Raw genomic sequence first — 25,227 nt, forward strand, 5'->3', positions numbered from 1 at the left:
CTTGGTGCGGTTTTTGGGCTGGCGACGTGATTTGAATTTACTCATTCGAAAATGAGGCTCAAGCCTCATTTTCTCTGGTGAATGAAAGGCGCTACCAAGCAATATTTGAAGTTTTTATATTTTCAACAAGACGGGCCTCACAAGCAACGAAACAATGGCAATTCTAAAAGAGTTTTCTTTGATAGGTATATTTATAATTATTGAAAAAACGAAATTACATATGTTTGTATGAACGACATCGATTATTATTCACCAGTGGGCTTAACAAAATAGTCGTATGAAATTTCATTAGAATCGGATAAGAATTGTAGTAGTTGAGGCAGTAATAATTGCGAACACACACACTTACAGAGATGAAAATGAAGGTATTTAAAAGGGACTAAAATGTAATTTGCTAGCGGAAATTTGGAATTAGAAAACTTAAAGCTACCTTTAAATGATCATAGACCATAAGGTCGCGGTAGAATGAAACTTCCCTAAATCAACAACTAACAATCTTCTTTAGATTATATCGTATGGCTTTTGATGAATAGAAACGGCCCAAGTACAGACCCTGGTGGCAACGAAGGTATCAAATTTCCAGCCCAAACAATAACAGCCTAACTTCCCGATCTCCCAAGTAGACATACAGCAGCAGAGTTCGATGACCGTCTGTGCGAACGGCCAGAGCAACGCGTTGCAAATTGAACCTATTTTGACATCGAATTTTCCATCAGTGGCCTCGTGAGAATAATCATATGAAATTTCATCAAAATCGAATGAGAATTGTAGTAGTTGAGGCAGTTAGTTAGAATTATGGACACACACTCACTTACAGACACGAATTCAAAAGGGACTGAAATGTAATGAGCTAGTAGAAATTTCGAAATGGCGAGCTTAAAGCTTCCTTTAGATGGTCATATACCATAAGATCACGGTGGAACGAAACCTCCCTAAATCAACAACTTACAATCTCCTCTAGATAATATCGTATGGCTTTTGATGAATAGAAACGGCCCAAGTATAGACCCTTGTGGGAACGAAGGTATCAAATTTCCAGCGTAAACAACAACAGCCTAACTTCCCGATCCCCCAAGTAGACACACAGCAGCAGAGTTCGAAGACCGTCTGTGCAAAAACTCAGAGCAACGCGTTGCAAATTGGACTGCACGAGACCATACTCTATGAACCTATTTTGACATAGAATTTTTCATCAGTGGCCTCAAGAGAATAATCGTATGAAATTTCATCAAAATCGAATGAGAATTGTAGTAGTTGAGGCAGTTAGTGAGAATTATGGACACACACTTACTTACAGACACGAATTCAAAAGGGACTAAAATGTAATGAGCTAGTAGAAATTTCGAAATAGCGAGCTCAAAGCATTCTTTAGATGATCGTAGACCAAAAAGTCATGGTGGAACGAAACCTCCTTAAACCTACAACTTACAATTTCCCTTAGATTATATCGTATGGCTTTTGATGAATAGAAACGGCCCAAGCACAGACCCTTGTGGCAACGAAGGTATCAAATTTCCAGCGCAAACAACAACAGCCTAACTTCCCGATCTCCCAAGTATAAACAGCAGCAGAGTTCGAAGACCGTCTGTGCCGAAAACCCAGAGCAACGCGTTGCAAATTGAACGGCACAAGACCCCACCAAAATTAATAAGCCGAACGTAAGGTAGCTCGCATAATCTCGGATTAGGGCCTAGCCCTCTCCGCGCGCCACCTCAGACAGACGAGGCGAGGTGACGGCGTTCTAATTATTTTGAATATTCATAAACGCGGATAACAACACTTCCTCATTTAACTTCCTCCGGAATAATGTTCCTAATGTTGTTTTCCATTGTCTCTTGATACAGAAACTCCCAGATTGAATTTGGGCGACGGAAGCGAAGGAATATAAATTTTCAATTTTGGGGGAAACTGCTTAATTGCGCTGTGCGGTTCGTTGGGAATGCGGTGGCAAAAGTGTATACACGTTTAGGGGGAAACAATGCGGCAATGTTGCAGCCTTGGGGGTTTTCGGATTTCCCCGGGCAACGTTCGGAACACTTTTCTAGGACGTTTCTGCCTCTATATTGACGCTCCTGGCCTCGTTGTTTTCGATAATGATGCCGAGGGATCAGTCTGAAAGGGAATTAGATCCTCTGGCGATGATATTTTTCGGCTATCTTCATAAGGCTCAAATAACGATAGTCAGTCAGCTCTATTTCAGTACTGTTGAGGTCAGCTGGGGAAGTTAATGACGATCAGAGCAAATTAAGTTTGCTTTCGCCGTTTTGCAAAAGATGGCTGTAGCTGTAAGTAGTAGTCGAAATAAATAACGGTTGTTTTTTTTTCGAGGTATATAACTTCAAGTTGGCATTACTGTTCTCAAGATGGCAACCGATTTTACAGCTATCAAGTGATTTATTCTCAGTTTGGTTTGGAAATTCATCATGAATAGACTCACGCCTGAACAACGCTTGCAAATAGTGCAATTTTATTTCGAAAATAATGGTTCTGTGCGGAATACGTATCGCGCACTACATCCATTTTATTTTGTTTTGCGATGAAGCGCACTTCTGGTTGAATGGCTACGTCAACAAACAAAACTGCCGCATTTGGAGTGAATCTAATCCTCAAGTGTATGTCGAAACACCCTTACATCCAGAAAAACTGACTGTTTGGTGCGCTTTATGGGCTGGTGGAATCATTGGTCCGTACTTCTTCAAAAACGATGATGGCCAGAACATTACAGTCAATGGTGATGGGTATAGAGCCATGATTACTAACTTTTTCATTCCTGAATTGAACAACCATGATGTCCAGGAGCTGTGGTTCCAACAAGACGGCGCAACATGTCACACATCTCGTGCCACAATCGATTTATCGAAAGACACGTTAGGTGACCGCCTAATTTCACGTTTTGGACCTGTGAATTGGCCTCCAAGATCTTGTGATTTAACACCGCTAGACTACTTTCTGTGGGACTATGTGAAGTCATTGGTCTATGCGGATAAGCCACAAACCCTTGACCATTTGGAAGACAACATTCGCCGTGTTATTGCCGATATACGGCCACAAATGTTGGAAAAAGTCATCGAAAATTGGACGTCCAGATTGGACTACATTCGAGCCAGCCGTGGCGGTCATATGCCAGAAATCATATTTGAAATGTAATGCCACAAGATTATCTTGCGGATAAATAAAATTCATGTCAATCGAATAATCCATCGTTGTTTTATTGCAATTTAAAGTTCTATAGTTCTAAAAAAAACACATTTTATATCTAGACGTTTTTAGTGAGCATCGAATTGGGGACATCCTGTATATAAAATTTGTATGTGAAGTAAAACTGAAAGAATGCATTGAAAAACAAGGAATTAAAAATCATAAGAGATAAAACCAGACAAACTGCACGTTCCTGACACAGGACCTACCAGCTCGTCAATAAACTGAGCAATTCGCGAAGAAGTCCAGATTAAGTCAGCGCGAGCACAGACGTCAATTCGACATCCTTCCCCGAAAATCCCGAACCCATCTGTTAATCCGGTAGGCGGCACAAAAGACATAAACCGTTCAATTCTAGATTTTCCACACACAAACACAAAACGTCGGAATAATTTTCTCCCCGGGGAGCTGGGGCGGCGGCGGCAGAGCAGGCATGCCAACTGAAAATTCATTACATCGCGACTGCTATCGTGTGAACATACGTTTATCTGTTCTCGCCCAGCAGCCGTTCATCAGGCCCAAATCCGCCGGTGCAGGTGAATTTGGGCACAATGGACGCGGAACAGCCATCGAGGCTGCTCGTTCATCATGTTGCTATATTAGATTTGGGATCACTTCCTGCTTTTGACAAGTTAACGCCCGTGAATAAATTGTTAGCAGGGGCGGGATGCGGTTCGACAACTCTATCGACATAGGACGGTTGTATTGTGGGGCGGTCAAAATTTTAGTTCGACGAAATTTTGAGAATGATTTTTCGATATGGAAATTTTTGGGCTGATTCGGGATTGTTTATACCAACACCACTTACCGATTGTTCGTAATCCTCAAAGTTTATTATTAAATTATACTCGAAATTTGGAAAAAAAACCGTCAACATAGAATAACAATAATCGTTCTATCTTCCAAAATATTGGTTACAGCTCCTTCAAAAAAAAAAGTTTTTTATGAATCGAGCTGTGATCTAAAACATTTTAAGGTTTCAAGTCAGTATTATGTCTCGATTTTTGATTTTTTTAAGGTCTACGAATTGTGTATTGGAGTGAAAATTCTGGATAAAAAATTTTTTGGGTGAGAACAGAATTTGGATAATGAAAGATCATCAATTTCCACACCATTCACCGATTTTTCGTAGACCTCATAGTTTAAGAGGAAACTGAACTCGAAATTTCTGAAAAATCAGTCAAAATTGAAGTTTTTCACGCGAATCGTTATATCTCCTAAAATATTAGTTACAGACCCCTCATATAAAAACGTTTTTCGATTATCGAAATATGATCTAAAACATGCTGAAGTTTCCAGTCCGTACCTTGAGTCCAGAAGAAAAGGCAGCCTCGAGAAAATGATATACATTTCTTTTCTAAATTTCAGTTTATAACCTATAATTTCTGAATTAATGTTTTAATTGCCCAACTTCAAGCATTTTTGTCATCTACGTAATCATATCGATTGACAGAAAGGTATGAAAATTACATGAAAGAACTTCTAGTTATTGCGTATTTGAGTGAGAATTATGGACAAAAAAATTTTTGGGTTGGACCGGATTTGTCTAATAAGAGATCGCTAATTTCCACATCACTCACCGATTTTTCGTAGAACTCACAGTTTGAGAGAAAACTGAACTCGAAATTTAGAAAAAAAAACAGTGAAAATTGAATTTCTTCACGAGAATCGTTATATTTCCTAAAATATTGGTCACAGCCCCCTCAAATAAAATAGTAATAACAAGTCCGGAAATTAGGGTTTTTTTGGACGAATAGACAAAATTCCAGGACGAGTCCGAGGAGCGAGTCCAAAAAAATCATTTTCGGGCGTGTTGCGTACAATATTTTTTCGGCAACCATGTAAAATAACACTATCGCTGCTGCTTTCCATATTTTATTGCGATTGCGATCAAAAAACATGCAGATTTTTGACAACTAATTTCATATGAACTGTCAGCCGTTATCTCGGTTGCTATGGATTCTATGATTCTTTTCCGGCCTAGTCTGGGAAGTACGAACTTTCCGGACTAGGCCGGGAAATGCTACTTTCTCAGAGAAAAAGCGTCCGGGAAGTGAGCACTTCCCGGACGGTTGCCGAAAAACGTTTTTTATTAATCGAGTTGTGATCTAGAACACATTGGAGTTTCAAGTTAGTATCTGGCTTCAAGGAGAGTTGGCAGTCTCGATTATAGTTGTTCTAGCCAACTTTTTTGGGGGGGCACAATAGACCATAAGATCGCGGTGCAATAAAAAACCCCCAAATCTACTACAACTACTACTACATCTTCGAAAAAATTCCAATCGAAATTTTCTAGTATTTTTATCCGAAACTACCATAAATCTTTGTTAAAGCGACATCCCCGAATCAACAGCAACAATTTCCTCTCGTCTTCATCAAGTAAACAAAGCTCGCAACCCAAGAATACCACGCCTCGATGCCAATCTTCCGTGAAACTATTCTCGGAACCGAATACCTCCCTTAAAACAACACGTCATTCCTATTCGGATCGGCCTTAGGTACGCAGAATGAAAACGTCTGCACCGGGCATTATTTCTCGGCTTCATTTATCATCCCCTAACTAAGGCTCGGATTAATCGTCACTCCACGTAGCACGCTTGCACGGCAAGGCCTACGTCATGTTCTATTTATTGCCCCACTAACTTATTGATGAATTGTCTTTGTAACTTGGGAAAAAGCCAAGAATGGGAAAACGGATGGAACCGGCAAGGGTGCATGGAACTTTCGAAAGTCAGCCGCGTTTGAATAAACAATGGTTTTCCTGACGAATCGGGACGTTCGATCGATAAAATATGCCGTTTTTACCGCGCGTTTCCTTTGTTCCACGGATAAATGTCACATGCGGCAAGCATGCATCAAATGGAAGGCGGCAACTTGTCGACTTGGCAAATAGAAGGTGAAAGACGGTGCGAAATGAGTTCCATTGTTGGGAATGTTGCATGTCCTCGCATACTTACTCTTATTCTTCCGGGTATTCCCCAAGGGTCCGCCTCGGGTCAGATTCAATCTGAAGAATTTATAATAATACGTGCAAAATGTGAGTTTTGACCGTCGACTCAATGATGACGTATTTGTTATCAAATACAATTTGAATACGTTGAAAAATAACCAAATATAATTTAGGATGAATATTAACGTATTAATATCCAATATTTTCATGATAACAGATCCAATCTAGTTGGAATTTTGCTTGTGAATAGAGAATAACAGTTTCAAGCCTCAGGCGGAATTTCGCATTGATCGTGTAAACATAATTAAAGAAAATCAGGCAGAATATCGGAAAACAGCTAATATTCCGGACTATAGATCTAACCTAATTTTTGTGTGCTCATGTAAAAAAAACAATTTCAAGCTGGGAACAAAATTGTATGTTAATTGCGTCACAGAATATTAAAACAAGATAGCGACAAAAATTCATCATTTCTGTAATAAAAGATCCGACTAGGTTGAAATTTAGCTTAGACAGGGTGTTTCTAAATAAGAGGTTCTTCAAATATTTTCAAGGAAAAAAAGTTCAATAAACATGAGCCTGCAAATGCTTTGTTTTCGAGATACATGGTGTGTTTTCATAGCAACTCCTCTCCACAAGATATTCAACTTAAATTTTGCGTAGATATTCCAATTTAATGTTTTCATTATATTATATGGTAATTTTGAAATCAGAGTGATATTTTTTTTCAGAATTTTTTCGGTAGATCACTGGTAGTTTAAAAAAATGTAGAAAGGAACTCTGATTCAGTACTGAACTTTTTGATGCCTTGTGGTTTTGTCGTATCAGCTATAAATTTCGAGAAGAAAGTTTCAAATAATTCTCTAGTAATCCTCAGGATAATACAAATTATTAGAAAAATCCAGTAAGCAAGCTGTGATTAAAAAATTAATTACTTTTACTACTTATTCACCCTTTTTGTAATGAAGTAAAATTAATACAAAAAACACCCTGTATTCGTAGAACGTAAAAATATTTCCACTTGAATGCACCTTAACTTAGAGGCTTCAATTTTCCCATATCGATAATTATTGGAAGAGGAAGATATAAAAAAATCATAGTTTTCTACTTCAAATTCAAATTTGAATCAACCAAGTAGATAGGTACGTAAAATGTTAACGGTTCGAGTAGGTATGTTATGCTTTCCTTACTCAATCATTTTGAAGAATCCAGACTCTTTCTTCTTAGAAGCGAAAAACCATGATTAATGAAAATTCAAGTCTTCTATATTATCTCGAAACAAATACTCATCAGCGTTCACTCCTAAAATAATAAATCAGTAGGAAAATTTATTCAAAACATAATCAATCATAAAATATCGATAATACCTTCACTTCGGGAAACATCTGCTAATTTTGTGAGGAATGAATAAAAATTATCAAATTTATTATGCCAGAAACATATGAAAATCTCTCGAGACCGAAGTAAACAAGCTAAGCGATAACAGTTGAAAGTTATTGCAGGTTTGCAACGGAGAATTAGGTCTGTGGATTTTGGATGCGCGCAGATAAGAAAATTGGCAACAACCCATACTTGATTTCAATATCGATTTGAACCGATTCGAAGATTTAGATATATTCGTATTTCAATTTTCTTTGTGTCTATTGAAGGTAGGTACCTACTTCAATGAAATTGGTTGGATACTATTTCAAACTCAAATTGGAGAATAGTCTGAACTGACGTAATGTAAATAATAAACAATACGAGACATAAAAACTTACGTTTTGGTTGTAAATCATCTTCAACTTAGCACCAATCTTATTTATCTCTTATGCACAATTAGCTCGAACATCTAGATCACAAATTTCCAATCAATTCTCGCCAATAACCTGTCAACTAGACTGCACGATCATAGAATGAAAAATGAATTGTACCCTAAAAGTAGAGAACCAACTTCTAAATAATTTTCTTCAGTGTGTTGATTCTTTATGCGCAAATGACTGACATATATATTGAGTCGAAATTGTCAAATTCTGTTTCTCAAATCTGGACGTGAAATTGTTCGGTATTAATTATGAAAGAGCAATCAGTTGAATTCGTGTTTTGTTTCAGAACTGGGCACAATGGTTTGGAACAGCAGTATCAGTCTTTGAGTTGTTAATCTTCAGCGTAAACGTAGCCGGTTCCTCTGACAACAATGTGCTGCACATCGGAGGAATTTTTCCCATTGCTGGCGAAGGAGGGTGGCAGGGAGGGCAAGCTTGCATGCCTGCCGCAAATCTGGCCCTCGAAGATGTCAACGCCAGGAAGGACCTATTGCCAGGATACACCCTCAAGTTGCATAGCAACGACAGTGAAGTAAGTACTCTTCCTTAGTTTATATTGGTACAGTTTTTGGAAGGGATAATACCACTTGAATGGTTGAATTATTCTATATTTTTCAAGTCAGAAAATAGTCGGATATAGAAGGTACAGTGGGCATTAAGAACGGAGAGAATATTTTACCGATCGAAGACAATTTTTTTAAAATAGGAGCTTAGTGGGTAATGATTCCAATTAGCTTATCAACAACAATTGGAAGAAACATTACACAGATCTAAGATTTATTTCCAGCATTGTTATCGAACTAATGATGCAGGCCTGATAAAAAATTGCATATAATACCTGCACGAGTATCTTCAGAGCTTTTGAAACGTTGAGGTATCATTATTTGAAACGTATTTCCATCATAATAGGTATACCAGTTTCTTTTCATATAATATTCTATTGTCCATTTTTTGTGTTGTAGGTTTTTATTTTTATAAGCTTGTTGTTCATGTGGAAACTTCGTATTTTTGAGATGGCTTCGGTTACATAAACCGTTCGATAACGATAACAACATCATTCGTATCATTTGGTTAACCCATTATTTTCCAATTACTTTGATCGTAGACGAGTCCATGTATCTAATCAACATTAAGAAATAAAAACAATTGGTAAATTGAGGACTTGTTCCGTTGTTTCGGTCGATATTCATAGTTTACCTTCTTCAAGAATACGATGGATTCAGCAAGTATATTTTTACCTTCTGAGAGTTTTTAACCACTAGTAAAAAAATTTGAGTTGTTGTTGGTATTCAGTGGGTGGGAATTTTTAATATTTTGAATGGGTAGTGCTCTATTCCCACCTTTTGAATGTTCTAGAATCACCTAATTTCTGGTTGTCTTGTAAAGAATTTACGCATGGAATATCTTAAATTGATATGGGTTATTCGTAATGAATTTCATAAAAATCAAATGAAATTCTGGCAACTTAGGCTGCACTAAGGATTTGTCAAAACTCATATGGATCATAGGATTATCTAAAACTCTAGCCGACTCTCTGTTAGCAGTTTCCAACTCTATCCAAGTTTCCTGCCTTCATAGCTTCTTCGACGTCATTCCTCTAGCTCTGTCTTCCTCTCTTCCTTATTTATGGGGATATCGACACTTCAATGGCTTCTCAGACCTTCTAATTCTTTCATGAATATCATTTTCACTATTTCCTCTTTATTGAAGAAGACACCCAGGTACTTTGCTTTGTTGAGGTTATTTATCGATCCGTTTTCTAGAGGTAGGTTGTTGCTGTCAGCTACGGTTAAATACTCACACTTAGTAAGCTTGACAGTGAGACAACCAAGGTGAACTCTTCCCTCAGCTTTTTGATTATATAACTCAAATCCTGCTGATCTGGTTCCAAAGACAAACTGTTGGAAAGGCATTTTGTCAGTAGAAATCCAGAAATCGAAGATCTAGACATTCATTTGATCTCTTCTTCCTCTTTGAAAAGGCACATTGTCTGATTAATTTCAGTTTTTTCCTCATGTTTTTTTCTTCCTGATATGTAGATTGCCAAATCTCTCGCCATAGTTTGAGTGGGCCTCCCAATGGTCTTCTTTCGTGAGGTATGTTGTCTCTTGCAATCTTGGCCTGTTTGGATTCATGCTGTTGATGTGCTGGTTTCATTGACTTCTTCCACCTCTTATACACCTCACAACATTGCCAGCTTGGCATTTTTCCCTAATGGTTGTATTCCTCTGCCTATCGTTCAGTGTATATCCTGTGATTGTCCTCAAGAACTTCACCTCGGTTGTTCTTAAGATTCTCTTTTTCACAGATGTTTCAGCTCTTGTTTCCACGTCATGTGTCGTAACTGGTCTTACACATGTTTCATGACATACATTCTGTACTCAGGTGTTTGTTCTTTCAGATTCGATATTTCAGATGTCCTAATATGGCGTCGGTTGTGTTGATCTGTTTCCTTCTAATCTCAGAAGTGATAAAAAACTTCATTCTAGGAATTCAGGAAATTCTTACTGTCATATCATATACTGAATCCTGCCACAATATTGAAACGGCCTTCACATAATGCGAGAAAAATCTGCCACATGAGAATTCGCGATGATACCGAATTTATCTGATGTCAGACTGGCGGAACGCTGAGATTTGTACCATTCAGTGGCTGGGCGTCGAGCAAACGTCGGGACGGCCGTGTTCCATTGTGGTATACGCGCGTCACGTCCACTTCATTGGATTCGAAAAACACTGTCAGTGGCGCGGATTCTTACAATGCACGTCAGTCTCGAGCCGAGGCACAGATCTTCCCTCATAATGGAATCTCTGGCTCTGTGCGCGCTCATTTCTCATCATCTCAGGCCCCGGCAGAGATCTAGTGGTGTATTAGTCATGGCTACGTTGCTTGTACATCTGATAAGGGAAGTCAAGTTTTTTTTAGGAACCGGCTGACTGGGATGGATTACGGAAAAAAACGCATGAGAAACCTCGAACAGGGTCGGTCAGTGGGGGAATGAAATTTTATGGTTCTGATGACACAATCTTTTTTTCGAGTGCGTATGTCACATATACACTGCGCAAAAAAATTAACGCACATTCTGGAAATTTCAATTTTAATGAAAGTTAACTTTACATTGACTTCATAACTTATTTTTTATGTTCTTTCGGAAAGACACATTAAATGGAAGAAAAATTCAGGATTTCACCGAATCTTATGTGAAAGAAGAGAAATAAACAATTTTCAAAATACTGGAATGCTGATAAGTGATCCAATACTTGGTATTTCCACCCCTTGCGTTAATTACAGCTCGGCAACGACGGTTCATACTCGAAATGAGTGATCTTAAAATGTTCTGATCTAATCCTTCCCAGATTTCTCTGAGTTGGATTCATAAGTCATTAAGAGTAGCTGGATGATTTTCTGAACTTCTCAGCCTTCTATTGAGGTTGTCCCAAAACTGCTCAATCGGATTGAGATCGGGCCATTCCATTCGAGAGACTTCAACCTCTTCAAGGTACTCCTGAACGATGCGCGCACGATGGGGTCTGGCATTATCGTCCATAAAAATGAAATTTTCACCAATGTATGGGGCAAATGGCACTATATGCTCTTCAAGAATGTTCCTTATATACCTATCAGCATTCATAGCTCCATTATCAACGACCACTAGGTCTGTGCGAGCAGTCAAAGATATTCCACCCCATACCATAATCGATCCTCCCCCGAAACTAGTGTGAAGAGAACTCTTTCCCAATCAGCCTCTTCCCAATGGATATGCTCTCTCGCAAAATCCAAACGCGCCCTTCGATGGGCTGGGGTAAGAGCTGGGCCTCTTGCCGCGACACGAGACCTTAAATCATGTTCCCTGAGGCGATTTCTTATTGTCTGAGTGCTAATTTGCACCCCATGAGTTTGCTCAAGCTGATTTTGAAGGAGACGAGCGGTTGCAAACCGTTGTCTCAACGAAGAAACTCTCAAGTAACGTTCTTGAATGGCAGTTGTTACCCGTGGTTTACCCTGTCCTGGTCTTCGGACATTCATACCTGTCTCCCCGAATCGCTGCAACATTCTGGACACACTTGTATGGGAAACTCCAAACCTTTCTGCAATTCTTGTGTATGTCCACCCTTCTTCTCGCAAAACTACCGCTTGGGCACATTCCTCTTGGGTCAAATTGCGTGTTTCGCGTTGCATAGCGATCGAGTGTAGAAAATCAAACGAAAGAAAAACTATTGATCACTAGATCGAGAATTGATCGAGAACAACTGATTTCAGAATGGAGCCAATACATTCAAAATCTGATAATCTCATCTTTTTTTATTCCTGCTGGGAAAAAACATCTGTATTGAAGAAAAACGTTGAAAGTGGATAACATATGCATGCATAATTCTGATAAAAATAATTATCATTGAGAACACCTTCAGTTGTAGAATAAATTTGAGATTTCCTGGATGTGCGTTAATTTTTTGCGCAGTGTAGATAAATAGATAATAGACAACATTATAATAATGAAGTATAATTATGAAATCTGTATGAAACTGAGGTATTGCCGATCGATTTTGGTATGACAGACTGAACATATTTGCTACATAATTAAAGAAATTGATTTCCTGCTCTATTTTTCGATATTTTTTGTTACGGGATTCAAATTCTTGAACTTGTCTGGTCGTTTTAAATGAAATTTGTCATTCTAATCGAGATTTTTTCAGAACACGGATTACATAAACTACATTCATGAGTTATATAAAGATTTTTTGAGTTTATAAGCAATATTACGCGGAAGTATATGTCTTCTGTACCATTTAAATAATTAAAAAACGCAAATTGAGAATCAATTACTGAACCATTATTAAAAATACCTAAAAGGGCGTTCCAGAGCCTAAATTCTATTAATTTATTATCGAATGAGTCGGTACTCTCCCTTCCTGTCACCATAGTTACCACCTTAGTTACCATGGTCATGGAAAGGAGGGGTACCGATTATTAACGTATCAATCAGGATCCCACCACAGGTGTTTTAGATTTCACTGTCGTAGAATCTGCAGCTCTATAATTCAAAGAATTTGACATCGCAAAGAAAAACGAATGTGCCTTTTGATTGATCAGTGTTATCCCGTAATTGTATAGAGTTTACTCATATATGGAGATGAGTTAATCTGAATATTGGGATTCATTCTTCAAGATTGAAATCCAAAAATCATTCCCACAAAGTAGTTTTATCAGCCACTCAACCTCTGAGATATCCATTTGTGAAGCCAGGCAGGAAACAGAAAGCCATCGATACCTAATGAAGTTCCGAGCTAGGGGGACAGGCCCGATTGAGCCGGCAATACGAACACCTTAACCTAGAAAGATAACGACTTAACGGGCTGTGGTCTGTCGAAATCGATAAGTCTGGAAATAGGTCTATGTTACGTGAAACCATACACCTCTATCGGCGTGTTAGATGTGCACTGGAGATACTGTTAGGGCTGATTGTCGGGACATCCAAGGAATTCGCTTATTGGGGATGTTATCCAAATTAGCAGTAGGTGTGAATTACTGTCACGCAGGGTCGGATTCCACCCTTTGACATGGAGAGATAGAGGAGGCATTGTTGCGGGGATGAGGTAAGGTTATCGTATTACGTATTTCCGGAATTCACGTGAGTTCTTAGTCTAAATTGTAGGGGTTGGTTTTGGGTCAAGTGTTGCCAAGTGTACTCGTTTGTAGTAGAAATGATACAAATTGACCGATTCTTGAAATGGCCCCATTAGATATTTGGGTTTCGATTAGTCATTCTGGAAAATAAACGGTTTGATTGTTTTTATATATTTGTTAAGGTATTTTACATACCAAATTATTCAAATCTTTCGGGAAAGGCTATGAAGGAATCATTTTGTTCTACTTCATAGCCTAGAAATACTATTTAGTGTTATAATAGAAAATATTTGTGGCCTATGCATAAAATAATTCCACTCTTTCTTTACTAATGATGATATTTCTATGTATCCATGTTGATGAGTCACTGTTTAATGTTAGATTAATTTTCACTCTCAAAGCAGAAGAGTGTAGATTCAAATACACTGCGCAAAACAATTAACGCACATTCTGAAAATCTCAATTTTAATGAAAGTTAACTCTACATTGACTTTATAACTTAATTTTATGTTCTCTCGGGAAGGTTTTGAACGAAACAAGACACATTAAATGGAAGAAAAATTCAGGATTTCACCGAATCTTATGTGAAAGAAGAGAAATAAACAATTTTCAAAATACTGGAATGCTGATAAGTGATTTAATACTTGGTATTTCCACCCTTCGCGTTAATTACAGCTCGGCAACGACGGTTCATACTCAAAATGAGAGATCTTAAAATGTTCTGATCTAATCCCAGATTTCTCTGAGTTGGATTCAGGAGATTCAGATTCAGAAACAGAAATCCCATCAAATTTGTATGAAAAACCCAAAAAGGTCGCAAAGCGATAGCTTCAGGCGTTCTGGAGTTATGGCCGAAAAAAGATATTCATCAACTGATGCATTGAAAAACTGAATTGTGTCTTCTTTCGGCCATAACTCCAGAACGCCTGAAGCTATAGCTTTGCGACCTTCTAATTTTTTCATACAAATTTGATGGGATTTCTGTTTTTGTCAGAACCTAAAGACACAATTTGGTTTTTCGCAGTGCATCAGTTGAAGAATATCTTCTTTCGGCCATAATTTCAGAAAACCTGAAACTATCGCTTTGCGACCTGCAGGTTTTTTCATGCAAATTTTATGGAATTTCTGTTTCTGTTAAGAAGATCCTATCATTTAATTTGAAATTTCGGAATGAAATGAACAAAACAATGAACTTCTGACTTAGCGCCCCCTATCAAAAGCAGCAAAAACAAATTTATCAGGAGTATATTTTGTCCTCAATCAACAAGATATTATCTCTTAGACGAGATCTAATTTGCTCAAAAATGTTGAGCCAAACTGAAGTTACAGGCATTTCAATCAGTCAGATCTTTCCCTGTCCCCTACCCTTATTTGATGTCGTAAAATCGAAAGTGACAATTCAAAAAGATATTGAATTTTCCAAGGATTACAGTGATGATTTTTTCTTCAACTTTATATGAAACATTTTCGAGTAAAATTCATTTTTCTATTCAACGATAGCTATTATGCCCCCTAGCTGTAGAGGTATGAACTTCAAATCATTTTCCAGTGTGTTTTCTTGTACACTTTAGTGGTAAAATTTTTTACCGCAAGTCTCAACGATGAGTGGATCCTGAGATATAGCCGCTTACCTCTCTTATTTGCCCACCCTGTACAATGACGTCCCAAAGCTGTTCGCCTCTTGAAGTCGACTAACTGAAATAGCAGGTGTTCAACTTCTACAGCTAATATTAAATAATTTCCAAATTGCATTTTCCCGAAACTGTTTTCAACATGATCTTTCTAAATTTCAGTGCGAGCCAGGTCTGGGAGCCAGCGTCATGTACAATCTCCTCTACAACCAACCTCAAAAGCTGATGCTCCTCGCCGGTTGCAGCACAGTTTGTACAACGGTAGCAGAGGCAGCCAAAATGTGGAACCTAGTTGTGGTAAGTCTCCTATACAAACTGGATTAACTGTGCGGTTATCATGCAGACGCGTTTATACAACGAGAATCAAGGCGGCTGGGGTGTAATGTTAATTTCATAGACGGCTCGGTTGGCCAACCAGGAAATTGGAATCTGACCCAGCACGAAGATTGCCGCTCAAGTCGAGAGGCTGGGGGACCGCAGATATCGCTCCGAGATGAATCTTGGGTCGCTTCGAGGTTGCTGTGGGATAGATCGGGATTTTTGATTTATCATTGCGGGCTCAGGGTCTAGCTGTACAGGGTGTACCTTAATCCATAGGACGGTCTTTACAGCTACAAGGTGTAAAAATGAAAGATCATCTTGGGAGATGCTAGAGATGTATTTCAGCTTGATTTTTATTGCGCATTTAGCGAAAACAGTATATTGTTCAACAAGTGAGGAAAGTACAACTTTTCTCACTAGTGAGAAAAGGACTTTCTCAATATACTTTTCCCGCAACTGCACAAATTTAAATTATTCAAGTGATGTACCTAATTCCTATTCAAAATAGCCTTTATGGACTGTATCTGTTTTTTTCTTGCGTTACCATTAAACGACTTTTCAAAAGCCTTATTTCATTGGTCTACCAAGCGAGGTGTGAGCAAAGTGCCGTGAGGAAAAATATTTCTCACAGTATGAGCAATACATAGTTTTGAAATTGAGTAAGCTATGAAGAATATGCTACATTCGATAGCAGTTGTAGGAAAACATCTTCTTCCTCGAGAGAAGTTGGACTGTAACCACTTGTTGTACAATATTATATTCTCTTATTATCTTCAATAGTGAATTCTTGAAAATAGAATGATGTGACAATGATTATAAGATCATCATCATCGTCACCTTAAGATCTATTGTAACCCCCATTAGAAAAGTTCTCGTCAATAGTCGTGGTAGTGTACAGTTCGTCTTCCAGTTCCAGAGTTCTAATGGACCCCAGTATCTGGGACAGTTTCAAGGAATTCACTTCCTTATTGTTGTCTCGATATTGATGATGGACTATATTATGTTAGATAGTTATTTGGGCTGTTTCCATCATCTACCGTTTTTGTATCCTCTAATGGTGTGTATTTCTTGGAGTCTCTCATCAGCTTTTCCATTTTCCTCCTTTGTGTCTCTTTTTGTTGTTTATTTGTTCTCTCATAGCTCCTCTTGACCGCTTCCACAATTCTTTCATAGTCCTTACTTCTGCAAGACTCTTCTTCAAAATTTTTTTGCGATGGCAAGGCATTCTGTGGTGACAGAATGCCTTGGTGAGGTGATCCGGAGATTCTTTCTCCTCCGCGAAGAACCTGCACTCGTCGTTTTCTGCTATACTCATTCTCATGAGATGCTTCTTGAGGCAGCAATGCCCTGTAAGGAATCCAGTGAGGAGTTCTAGTATATTCTTGCTAAGATACAGCTCACTCTACAGTTTATGAGTTCTTATTACCTCCAGTATTTGAGATAGTTTCAAGAAGGTTACTTCCTCACTCATAAAATTCTCTTGTCCAAAGCATTCTTTGCGTTGGCTAGCGGTGGCGAGGCATTCCTTCACCAGGTGATCCGGAGTTTCTTCCTCCTACTCTCATAACCTGCACTTTCTGTTAGACTCATTCTCATGAGGTGCTTCATGAGGCGGAAGTGCCTTGTAAGAAATCCAGTGAAGAGGTATAGTATATTCTTGATAAAATACAGATATCACTCAAATCTCGCAGTATCAACTTTTTGGAGTGATCTAACCTAGGAAGATTCAGCCAAAGTGTTCCTCTTTCGGTTTTGTGGTCCTCTGAAACAGTTTTTTATACTACCACAGATAGGTTCTTGTAATACTACAAAAAGGTTCTCGGCTTCGTTCGAACCATATCAAATTGTACTAAGTTCACAACCTTCACAATGTTACAATCGTTCAAAAAGATCCTTCGAATCATTGTGTCCAATGTATATCATCTTCATCGCTTATGAACCTGAAATATACTGACATTTTCAAGACCATAATTTGTTATCTTCATTAAAACCAGACGACTCACAATCCCTTGTATTTCTTCAAGCCACCCAAACGAAAACGATCAACCTCACCTCAACCTAACCGAGTTCATCTCCATAGTAATAACTGCGATTCCCTCAATTTCCCCCCAGATAAAATTATATTCTTCCCTGGCTAACCTCGTTGCTCAGAATCGTCTCTGAACCAGCCGAAGGTCGTCTTAAATTAATAATTTTCCCGGATGCAACTCCATAATTGAACATCCGAGTATGCCTCCGCTCCTCGGGAGGTAGAACTTGAATTCTTGATTGTACAGAGCGGCACTCCTCCCATCAAACAGGAAAATAGAGCGTCCTTGTATTTACATTATAAATTGGAATTCAACACCAAGTGAATACTAAAAGGGCTGAGGGTTGCCATCGTCTCCAATCTGGTGTTCATCTGTTTCGAAGCAAGCGACACATGCTTGCTGCGATAAGACCCTGTGTGTGTGTGGATGTGGCTCGAGAGGCAGCATCGAACATTCTGGAGAGGCAACTGAAGGGTTTTCTGATAGCAAAGGAACAATACAAAAATTTAAAAAAATATATTCAGTGTGAAACAATGTTGTTTCATTTGAAAGGTTACATTATGTTATTATGTACATATAAAAGGTGTTTTTTTTAGGGCTATAGAACTTAGAATTGCAATAAAACAACGATGGATTATTCGATTGACATAAATTTTATGTACCCGCAAGATAATCTTGTGGCATTACATTTCAAATATGATTTCTGACATATGACCGCCACGGCTGGCTCGGATGTAATCTAATCTGGACGTCCAATTTTCGATGACTTTTTTCAACATTTGTGGCCGTATATCGGCAATAGCACGGCGAATGTTGACTTCCAAATGGTCAAGGGTTTGACTTCACATAGCCCCACAGAAAGTAGTCTAGCGGTGTTGAATCACAAGATCTTGGAGGCCAATTCATAGGTCAAAAACGTGAAATTAGGCGGTCATCAAACGTGTCTTTCAATGAATCGATTGTGCTGTGTGACATGTTGCACCGTCTTGTTGGAACCACAGCTCCTGGACATCATGGTTGTTCAATTCAGGAATGAAAAAGTTAGTAATCATGGCTCTATACCGATCACCATTGACTGTAACGTTCTGGCCATCATCGTTTTTGAAGAAGTACGGACCAATGACTACACCAGCCCATAAAGCGCACCAAACATTAAGTTTTTCTGGATGAAACGGTGTTTCGACATACACTTGAGAATTAGCTTCACTCCAAATGCGGCAGTTTTGTTTGTTGACGCAGCCATTCAACCAGAAGTGCGCTTCATCGCTAAACAAAATAAAATGGACGTAGTGCGCGATACGTATTCCGCACAGAACCGTTATTTTCGAAATAAAATTGCACTATTTGCAAGCGTTGTTCAGGCGTGAGTCTATTCATGATGAATTGCCAAACCAAACTGAGAATAAATCACTTGACAACTGTTAAATCGGTCGCCATTTTGAACAGAAATGCCAACTTAAAGTTATACACCTCGAAAAAAAACACCCGTTAGAAAATAACATCAAATAAGAACCTCGACTTCTCCTCAACCCAATTCTTCATCACTTTTTCACATATAGATTTGGCTGTATTTCATTAAAAGCACCTACGTTTAATATGGATATAAAGAATCTGTTTGAAAAAACAATAGGAATTCGAGATATAAAAAAAAAATTCACTTGAAAAAACTAAACTAAACTATCAGTTCATATAGTAATGACCGGGATTTTTTAATGGCCCTGTATATTATGGCAGAGCTAAAATATTGAGGGTTTTCAATAACAAATAACCTTTATCGAGAAGACTCTGGAATTTTGGGAACAAAATTTTTATTGAATGCAGCATCTCTTAAGAAACATCAACATGCTACGTTCATTTTATGTAAAAAAAAAGTCCATTAGATATCACATTACGTTTTCAATATCGAGCAAGCCGAGCCGTATGATGAGAAATTTTTCGGGCTCTAATCTCATCAAAAAATTCCATAGTTGACGTAACGAACAAGAGATGGGTAGTAAACAAGCGCGCCACAGTTTCACCGTTTTTCGATTTTCCCTGGTAAAAGGTCCAATAACCCTCAGGAATCGGGGCCAAAACGAAAAATCTAATTACCCCGACGCCGGACCGTTTCTAAGGGATGCATTCTCCCTTCTTAATCTCCGAATATGCTAGCTGCCGATGTTCTTCCGCGGGCTATTTTTCTAACTTGGACGTCGAAATAATTAGTTCCAAGAAGTTTAAACTAGATTCGGCGAACTTTTTCTGGTCTCGCGGATTTCGCTGGTTTATTCACGAGACCCTGCAAATTGCATTTCCCGAATTCCTAACTCCTAAATTGAGAGCCAGGAAAAAGTTACATCATTCACTTATCCCGCATATTTTTTTCCTAATTTCTCGGGATTTGATCTTGGAAAAAGGTTTTGCTGAAGACTGGACGCCTGCGGGGGAGAGTGATGGAGTTAACATGGTTATTTGAGGGAAGGAGTTAGCTTTAATTGGGTTTTTTTTTTCTCCCTTGAGGTCCAGATCTTGGAATTCATTACTTTTCGTTCTGAGAAAAATAATTATTCGACGGAGTGGTTGAACAACTCCCTTTGGAATAGTTCAAGGATTCACTGAAATTCGAAAACAATTGAAAGCATAAAAGTTCAAAAAAGCGGAAGAATAATTATTTTCCTCGTTTTATATAATTTCACGATAACTGTTGACGCCTAAGGCAATTCATTTAGAGGATTTTTAATTTCAAGAGCGATATTGTGTACACATGTGCTCCGCACCTGGATGGATTGTTTTGTTCATTAACACGTGTTGGTTAGATTTTGAGTTCATTTTTGATAGATTGCTGTTGTAATTAACGAGGTTGAAGATTGTGACAAATATTTCCATCTGATTTCTTCATCTCTTTCCTTCAAGTAGAATAATTTAGACACAGCTGTTCACTGCAGAAATGAATTGTTTGTTGTTTTATTGTAATTATATTAGAATTTTAGATACACTCCAATGAAATAACCTCTAATATTTTGAACAGGCAATGGTCTAAAATGATAAGGTTCTATTCACTAGTGAAAATTCCTTGGCCGAATTCAATTTTTTCTAACCGGCCGGTCGACCGTCCGTAACACGATAACTCCAGGTTGAAAAAATTTATAAACTTGAAAATTTCAAAGTGGGTTCGGAATTTTAGTTTTCTCGAATTTTTCGATTAGAATTCATTTGAGAATGGATAATTTCATTCTCTTCATTCAAGATTTAATTTGGTTGTGTACTGGAATCACATATAACTCAAACAGAACATCTGAAAATACCTCATATTATTATACATGGTGTTCTTAAATTGTGGTACAAAGAAAAATGAGAAATTTCTCATTTAATTCGAAGAAAAAATGGGCCTGAAAACGCCTTTTTTCGAGATACAGGGTGTTTCTTGTAGTCCTACTTTTTTGTGATGGTTATACTAGTTTTTCGAATATTTATTCATCAGAGATTATTAACTGAATCTTTATAATTTTGATTTTCCTGAGTATCACTAGAGAATTGTTGGAAAATTTTTTTCTCGAAATGCAAAAACCAAAAAGTTTAGTGTTGGACCAAAGTTTTTTTCTCATATTTTCCTAAACTACATAAAAAAAAAATCTGGAGTGAAGAAGTGGACACTGTTCAAAAAAAAAAATCAACCTGTATAGGTTTGCATTCAAAATTAGTATGAGAAATGATGAAAACTTTGTATTGAAATATCTATGCCATCTATATCTTTTGCGAAGGGAATGAGCTGAGAAAAAAATTGGAAAGAAATCAAACTTTAACACCCTCTATCTTGAAGACAAAGCCTCTGCTGGTCCATGCTTAGAGAACTTTTTTTTTCAAATGGGGGAAACTGTCATTTTCGTTTGTACCTCAAAATTAGTAACACCCTGTATTTGTCACTGAGTGGAAACTGAAGATCTCTGTGAGATTTATTTTTGAAGAAGACGACATCGTTTTCAGAACAGCATAAAACGTAGATAATAATCATTTTTCTGCCAAAAGTCTACTAAAATGTGGTTCTCAAATATCAAATCTTTCTTATACAACAACATGAACGATTTAGTTAAAAAATCAAGTTTAGAACCTCACAAAATTCTACTGGATTAAGAACTGAAGGCATTATACCACTATAAAAATGGTTTTATTATCTGATTTCGCTTTTAAACAACTTGAAAAAAATGAACTATTTTATCGCAAAATTTTATTCATTCATGAAGCGCACATTTTTTTTGTATGATTATGTAAATGAACAGAACTGTAGAATTTTCATGTGATTGAACAGCTTGTGATTTATTTCTTTGGGGAAATGTTAAGTCAAAAGTTTATGCTGATATTTCAATTGAGTTATCAAAAAACCATCATTAAACGTACTATAGATAAAATACAGCCAAATTCCAGTGACGAAGTTTTGAAAAATTGGGTTGAGAGAATGGTGTAGGTACGGAGAAAACCTGCATATGATTCGAAATATGTGATTTTCTATAAATAATAGAATAATTTTTTATGCCAAATAACAAAAATTGAATCTCACTGAATAATTTATTTCACATAATATGATATCTAACTAGCCTAGAAAATTGCTTCGAAGCCCTGAAATTCCTCGATGTAGACTCCGAGTCTGAACGGCAGATGAACAATCCCGCAAAATCGCCAAACATCATGCAATTCCTGCATGCGTGCAAACTCCCACGTTCGGCATTTTTTTTCGCGTACCTCATAAATTCAGTTATGGCAAGTTTCCAATCAAACAGCAGCGCGCCGATCGACTTTTATTTTTCGAAACGTACATATATATAAATATCTAGCCAGCCCTGGTATCGATCACCCTCAGCCAGTGCTCGTACCACTTGGTTTATTTATGAATCATAATTTCATTAGTATTATATTTGGGTCGGAACCTTGACACGAATCTAAGGCCGTACGGCCTTTACTTCCATTCGTCTGTCTTACCTTGTCGTGCGCCATGAGTAATGAGCTCGTTTTCCGACGGTGGTGGAAAACTTTCTTGGATCCGCGGGAAATCAGGTTTCGCTTTTAGCTTTCGGAGAAAGTATGTACAACTTCTGCACTCATTCTTCATCTATGGTCGTAAAAATGAACGTGTTATGTTGGGTTTCCTTTTTCAAACAGCTTTGGATTTCCGGGTTTATAAAGGGTGTTTTTTTCGAGCTGGCATATGACCGCCACAGCTGGGTCGGATGTAGTCCAATCTGGACCTCCAATTTTCGATGACTTTTTCCAACATTTGTGGCCGTATATCGGCAATAACACGGCGAATGTTGTTTTCCAAATGGTCAAGGGTTTGTGGCTTATCCGCATAGACCAATGACTTTACATAGCCCCACAGAAAGTAGTCTAGCGGTGTTAAATCACAAGATCTTGGAGGCCAATTCACAGGTCCAAAACGTGAAATTAGTCGGTCACCAAACGTGTCTTGCAATAAATCGATTGTGGCAGGAGCTGTGTGACATGTTGCGCCGTCTTGTTGGAACCACAGCTCCTGGACATCATGGTTGTTCAATTCAGGAATGAAAAAGTTAGTAATCATGGCTCTATACCGATCACCATTGACTGTAACGTTCAGGCCATCATCGTTTTTGAAGAAATACGGACCAATGATTCCACCAGCCTATAAAGCCCACCAAACAGTCAGTTTTCCTGGATGTAACGGTGTTTCGACATACACTTGAGGATTAGCTTCACTCCAAATGCGGCAGTTTTGTTTGTTGACGGAGCCATTCGACCAGAAGTGCGCTTCATCGCTAAACAAAATAAAATGGACGTAGTGCGCGATACGTATTCCGCACAGAACCATTATTTTTGAAATAAAATTGCACTATTTACAAGCGTTGTTCAGGCGTGAGTATATTCATGATGAATTGCCAAACCAAACTGAGAATAAATCACTTGACAGCTGTTAAATCGATCGCCTTCTTGAACAGTAATGCCAACTTAAAGTTATATACCTAGAAAAAAACACCCGTTACATTTGGTCGAATAGAGCTTTCAACTTTCAACAATGCAATAGAATTAGATTATGCAGTGAGTTCTTCATGAGTTATTCGGCGAAGACCGCACATCTCGAAGTAAACACATAAAGTAAGATCAGCTTTGTCAGTACCTTCATCATATCGAGATTCAGCACCATTTTACGTCTCTCGCATTTACAACATCACGTACGAACTCAAAGTGGAAAAACTGAAACTGCACATGCAAATAAACTTCGAAATGACTTCTGAGGGGTCTAGAGAACTGCATCTGAAACTGTCTATAAAATAGCCAGTATTCATTTCATGGACTGGCATCGAGTTTTATTGTAGTCATAAAAGACCTTATCGAAATTTCGACTGCTAGTTAATGGAAATGAAGAGGAAAGCGTTTGTACGATCAAAACAGATAAATGTAGTTGAGTTTCGGTAATGGAGTAATTTTCTAGGATAATGAAAAATAGAAAACTTTAGGTGCAATGAGTTACCTCGAACAAAAGCTCACTTAAAAAGGTAAGGCCAGAATAGTTATTTATAATACAAGTGCAGAAGGCATTGATATTCTTCCACGAGTTCAAAATTCAAAAACGAGCAACGAAGTGGCGAGTTTTGGAATGAACGAGTGGTAGAATGAGCCTTCTGTACGAGTATTATACATTATTTTCTCTAATTCATTGCATTTTCATTGAAATTAATGAAATATTTCCATAAATATGTTTTAGTGATTTTTGCATTGAAAAATGTTGGTTGGCAGAACTGATTTCTTTGAGGCAAATTGATGAATTGACAGATAAAGCCGTGGCGGAAAGTTCGGAGTACCAACAGAGAATAATAAAATATAACCATGAAAACTGTGCGTTTCTGATATATTCTCGCACGATTTTGTTCTATAAGATGTGGAAGAATGAACGGAATAACCACAGAATTAGAGAAATCATATTTAAAATGTAATGCCACAAGATTATCTTGCGGATAAATAAAATTCATGTCAATCGAATAATCCATCGTTGTTTTATTGCAATTTAAAGTTGTATAGCTCTAAAAAAAACACCCTTTATATGTATAATCTTCTAAAATCATCTTGATCACACATGCTCAAGCATTTTATCTGCTATTATCTTAATTACCAACTCCAATATAGATATATTTCGACCAAAGGTCATTAGTAGCCATAATAATATTGGGGAAAATCACCCCAAATTTTTCGGAACTTTTCATTGTGAATAATAAATCAATTTGCTAGCATCTTCACCTTCTATGAAAAAAGGTGAATCTTCAGAATCAATTGCCCGTCCCTATATAAGATATCACCCAGTCCAGACGATCCCATTGTCAGTTTATTACATCATAACTTCCCCCTTTTCTGCAAGAATTTCACATCTTCCATGCGCAAAGGATCAAGGGTCGTCGGCATGAATTTCTCTCAAATTAACTTAGGGGAACCGTCGAAAAATATAGGAGTAATTCACTCTGGCCAACCGTTCGAACGGCAAGAAAACGCTAACCTCTTCGACAAAGCGAAATCTGATTAGAGAAATGTATATCCGGCCTCTTTTGTGACACAAGAACGGACTCTTGCTACATCTCCGGTCCCGAGGCAACAATTCACGAAATGTTCAGAACCGACAGCGACAATCCAATCTCTTCACTTCGGCAGAGTAATGGGAAAAAGAATA

General features: G+C 37.9%; 1 protein-coding gene across 2 annotated transcripts in view; it reads left to right on the forward strand.

The window, feature by feature from the left end:
- LOC123676602 (gamma-aminobutyric acid type B receptor subunit 1) overlaps nt 1-25,227 on the forward strand; it is a 165,799-nt gene that overhangs the window by 57,064 nt on the left and 83,508 nt on the right. For both annotated transcript variants that reach the window (XM_045612665.1, XM_045612664.1), the window contains exons 2-3: nt 8,240-8,485; nt 15,373-15,507. In XM_045612665.1, the coding sequence (XP_045468621.1) occupies nt 8,240-8,485; nt 15,373-15,507 (381 nt within the window). The remainder of the gene's footprint in view (nt 1-8,239; nt 8,486-15,372; nt 15,508-25,227) is intronic.

This window comes from Harmonia axyridis, chromosome 3 (genome assembly GCF_914767665.1).
Source record: "Harmonia axyridis chromosome 3, icHarAxyr1.1, whole genome shotgun sequence".
Taxonomy (NCBI): Eukaryota; Metazoa; Arthropoda; class Insecta; order Coleoptera; family Coccinellidae; genus Harmonia; species Harmonia axyridis.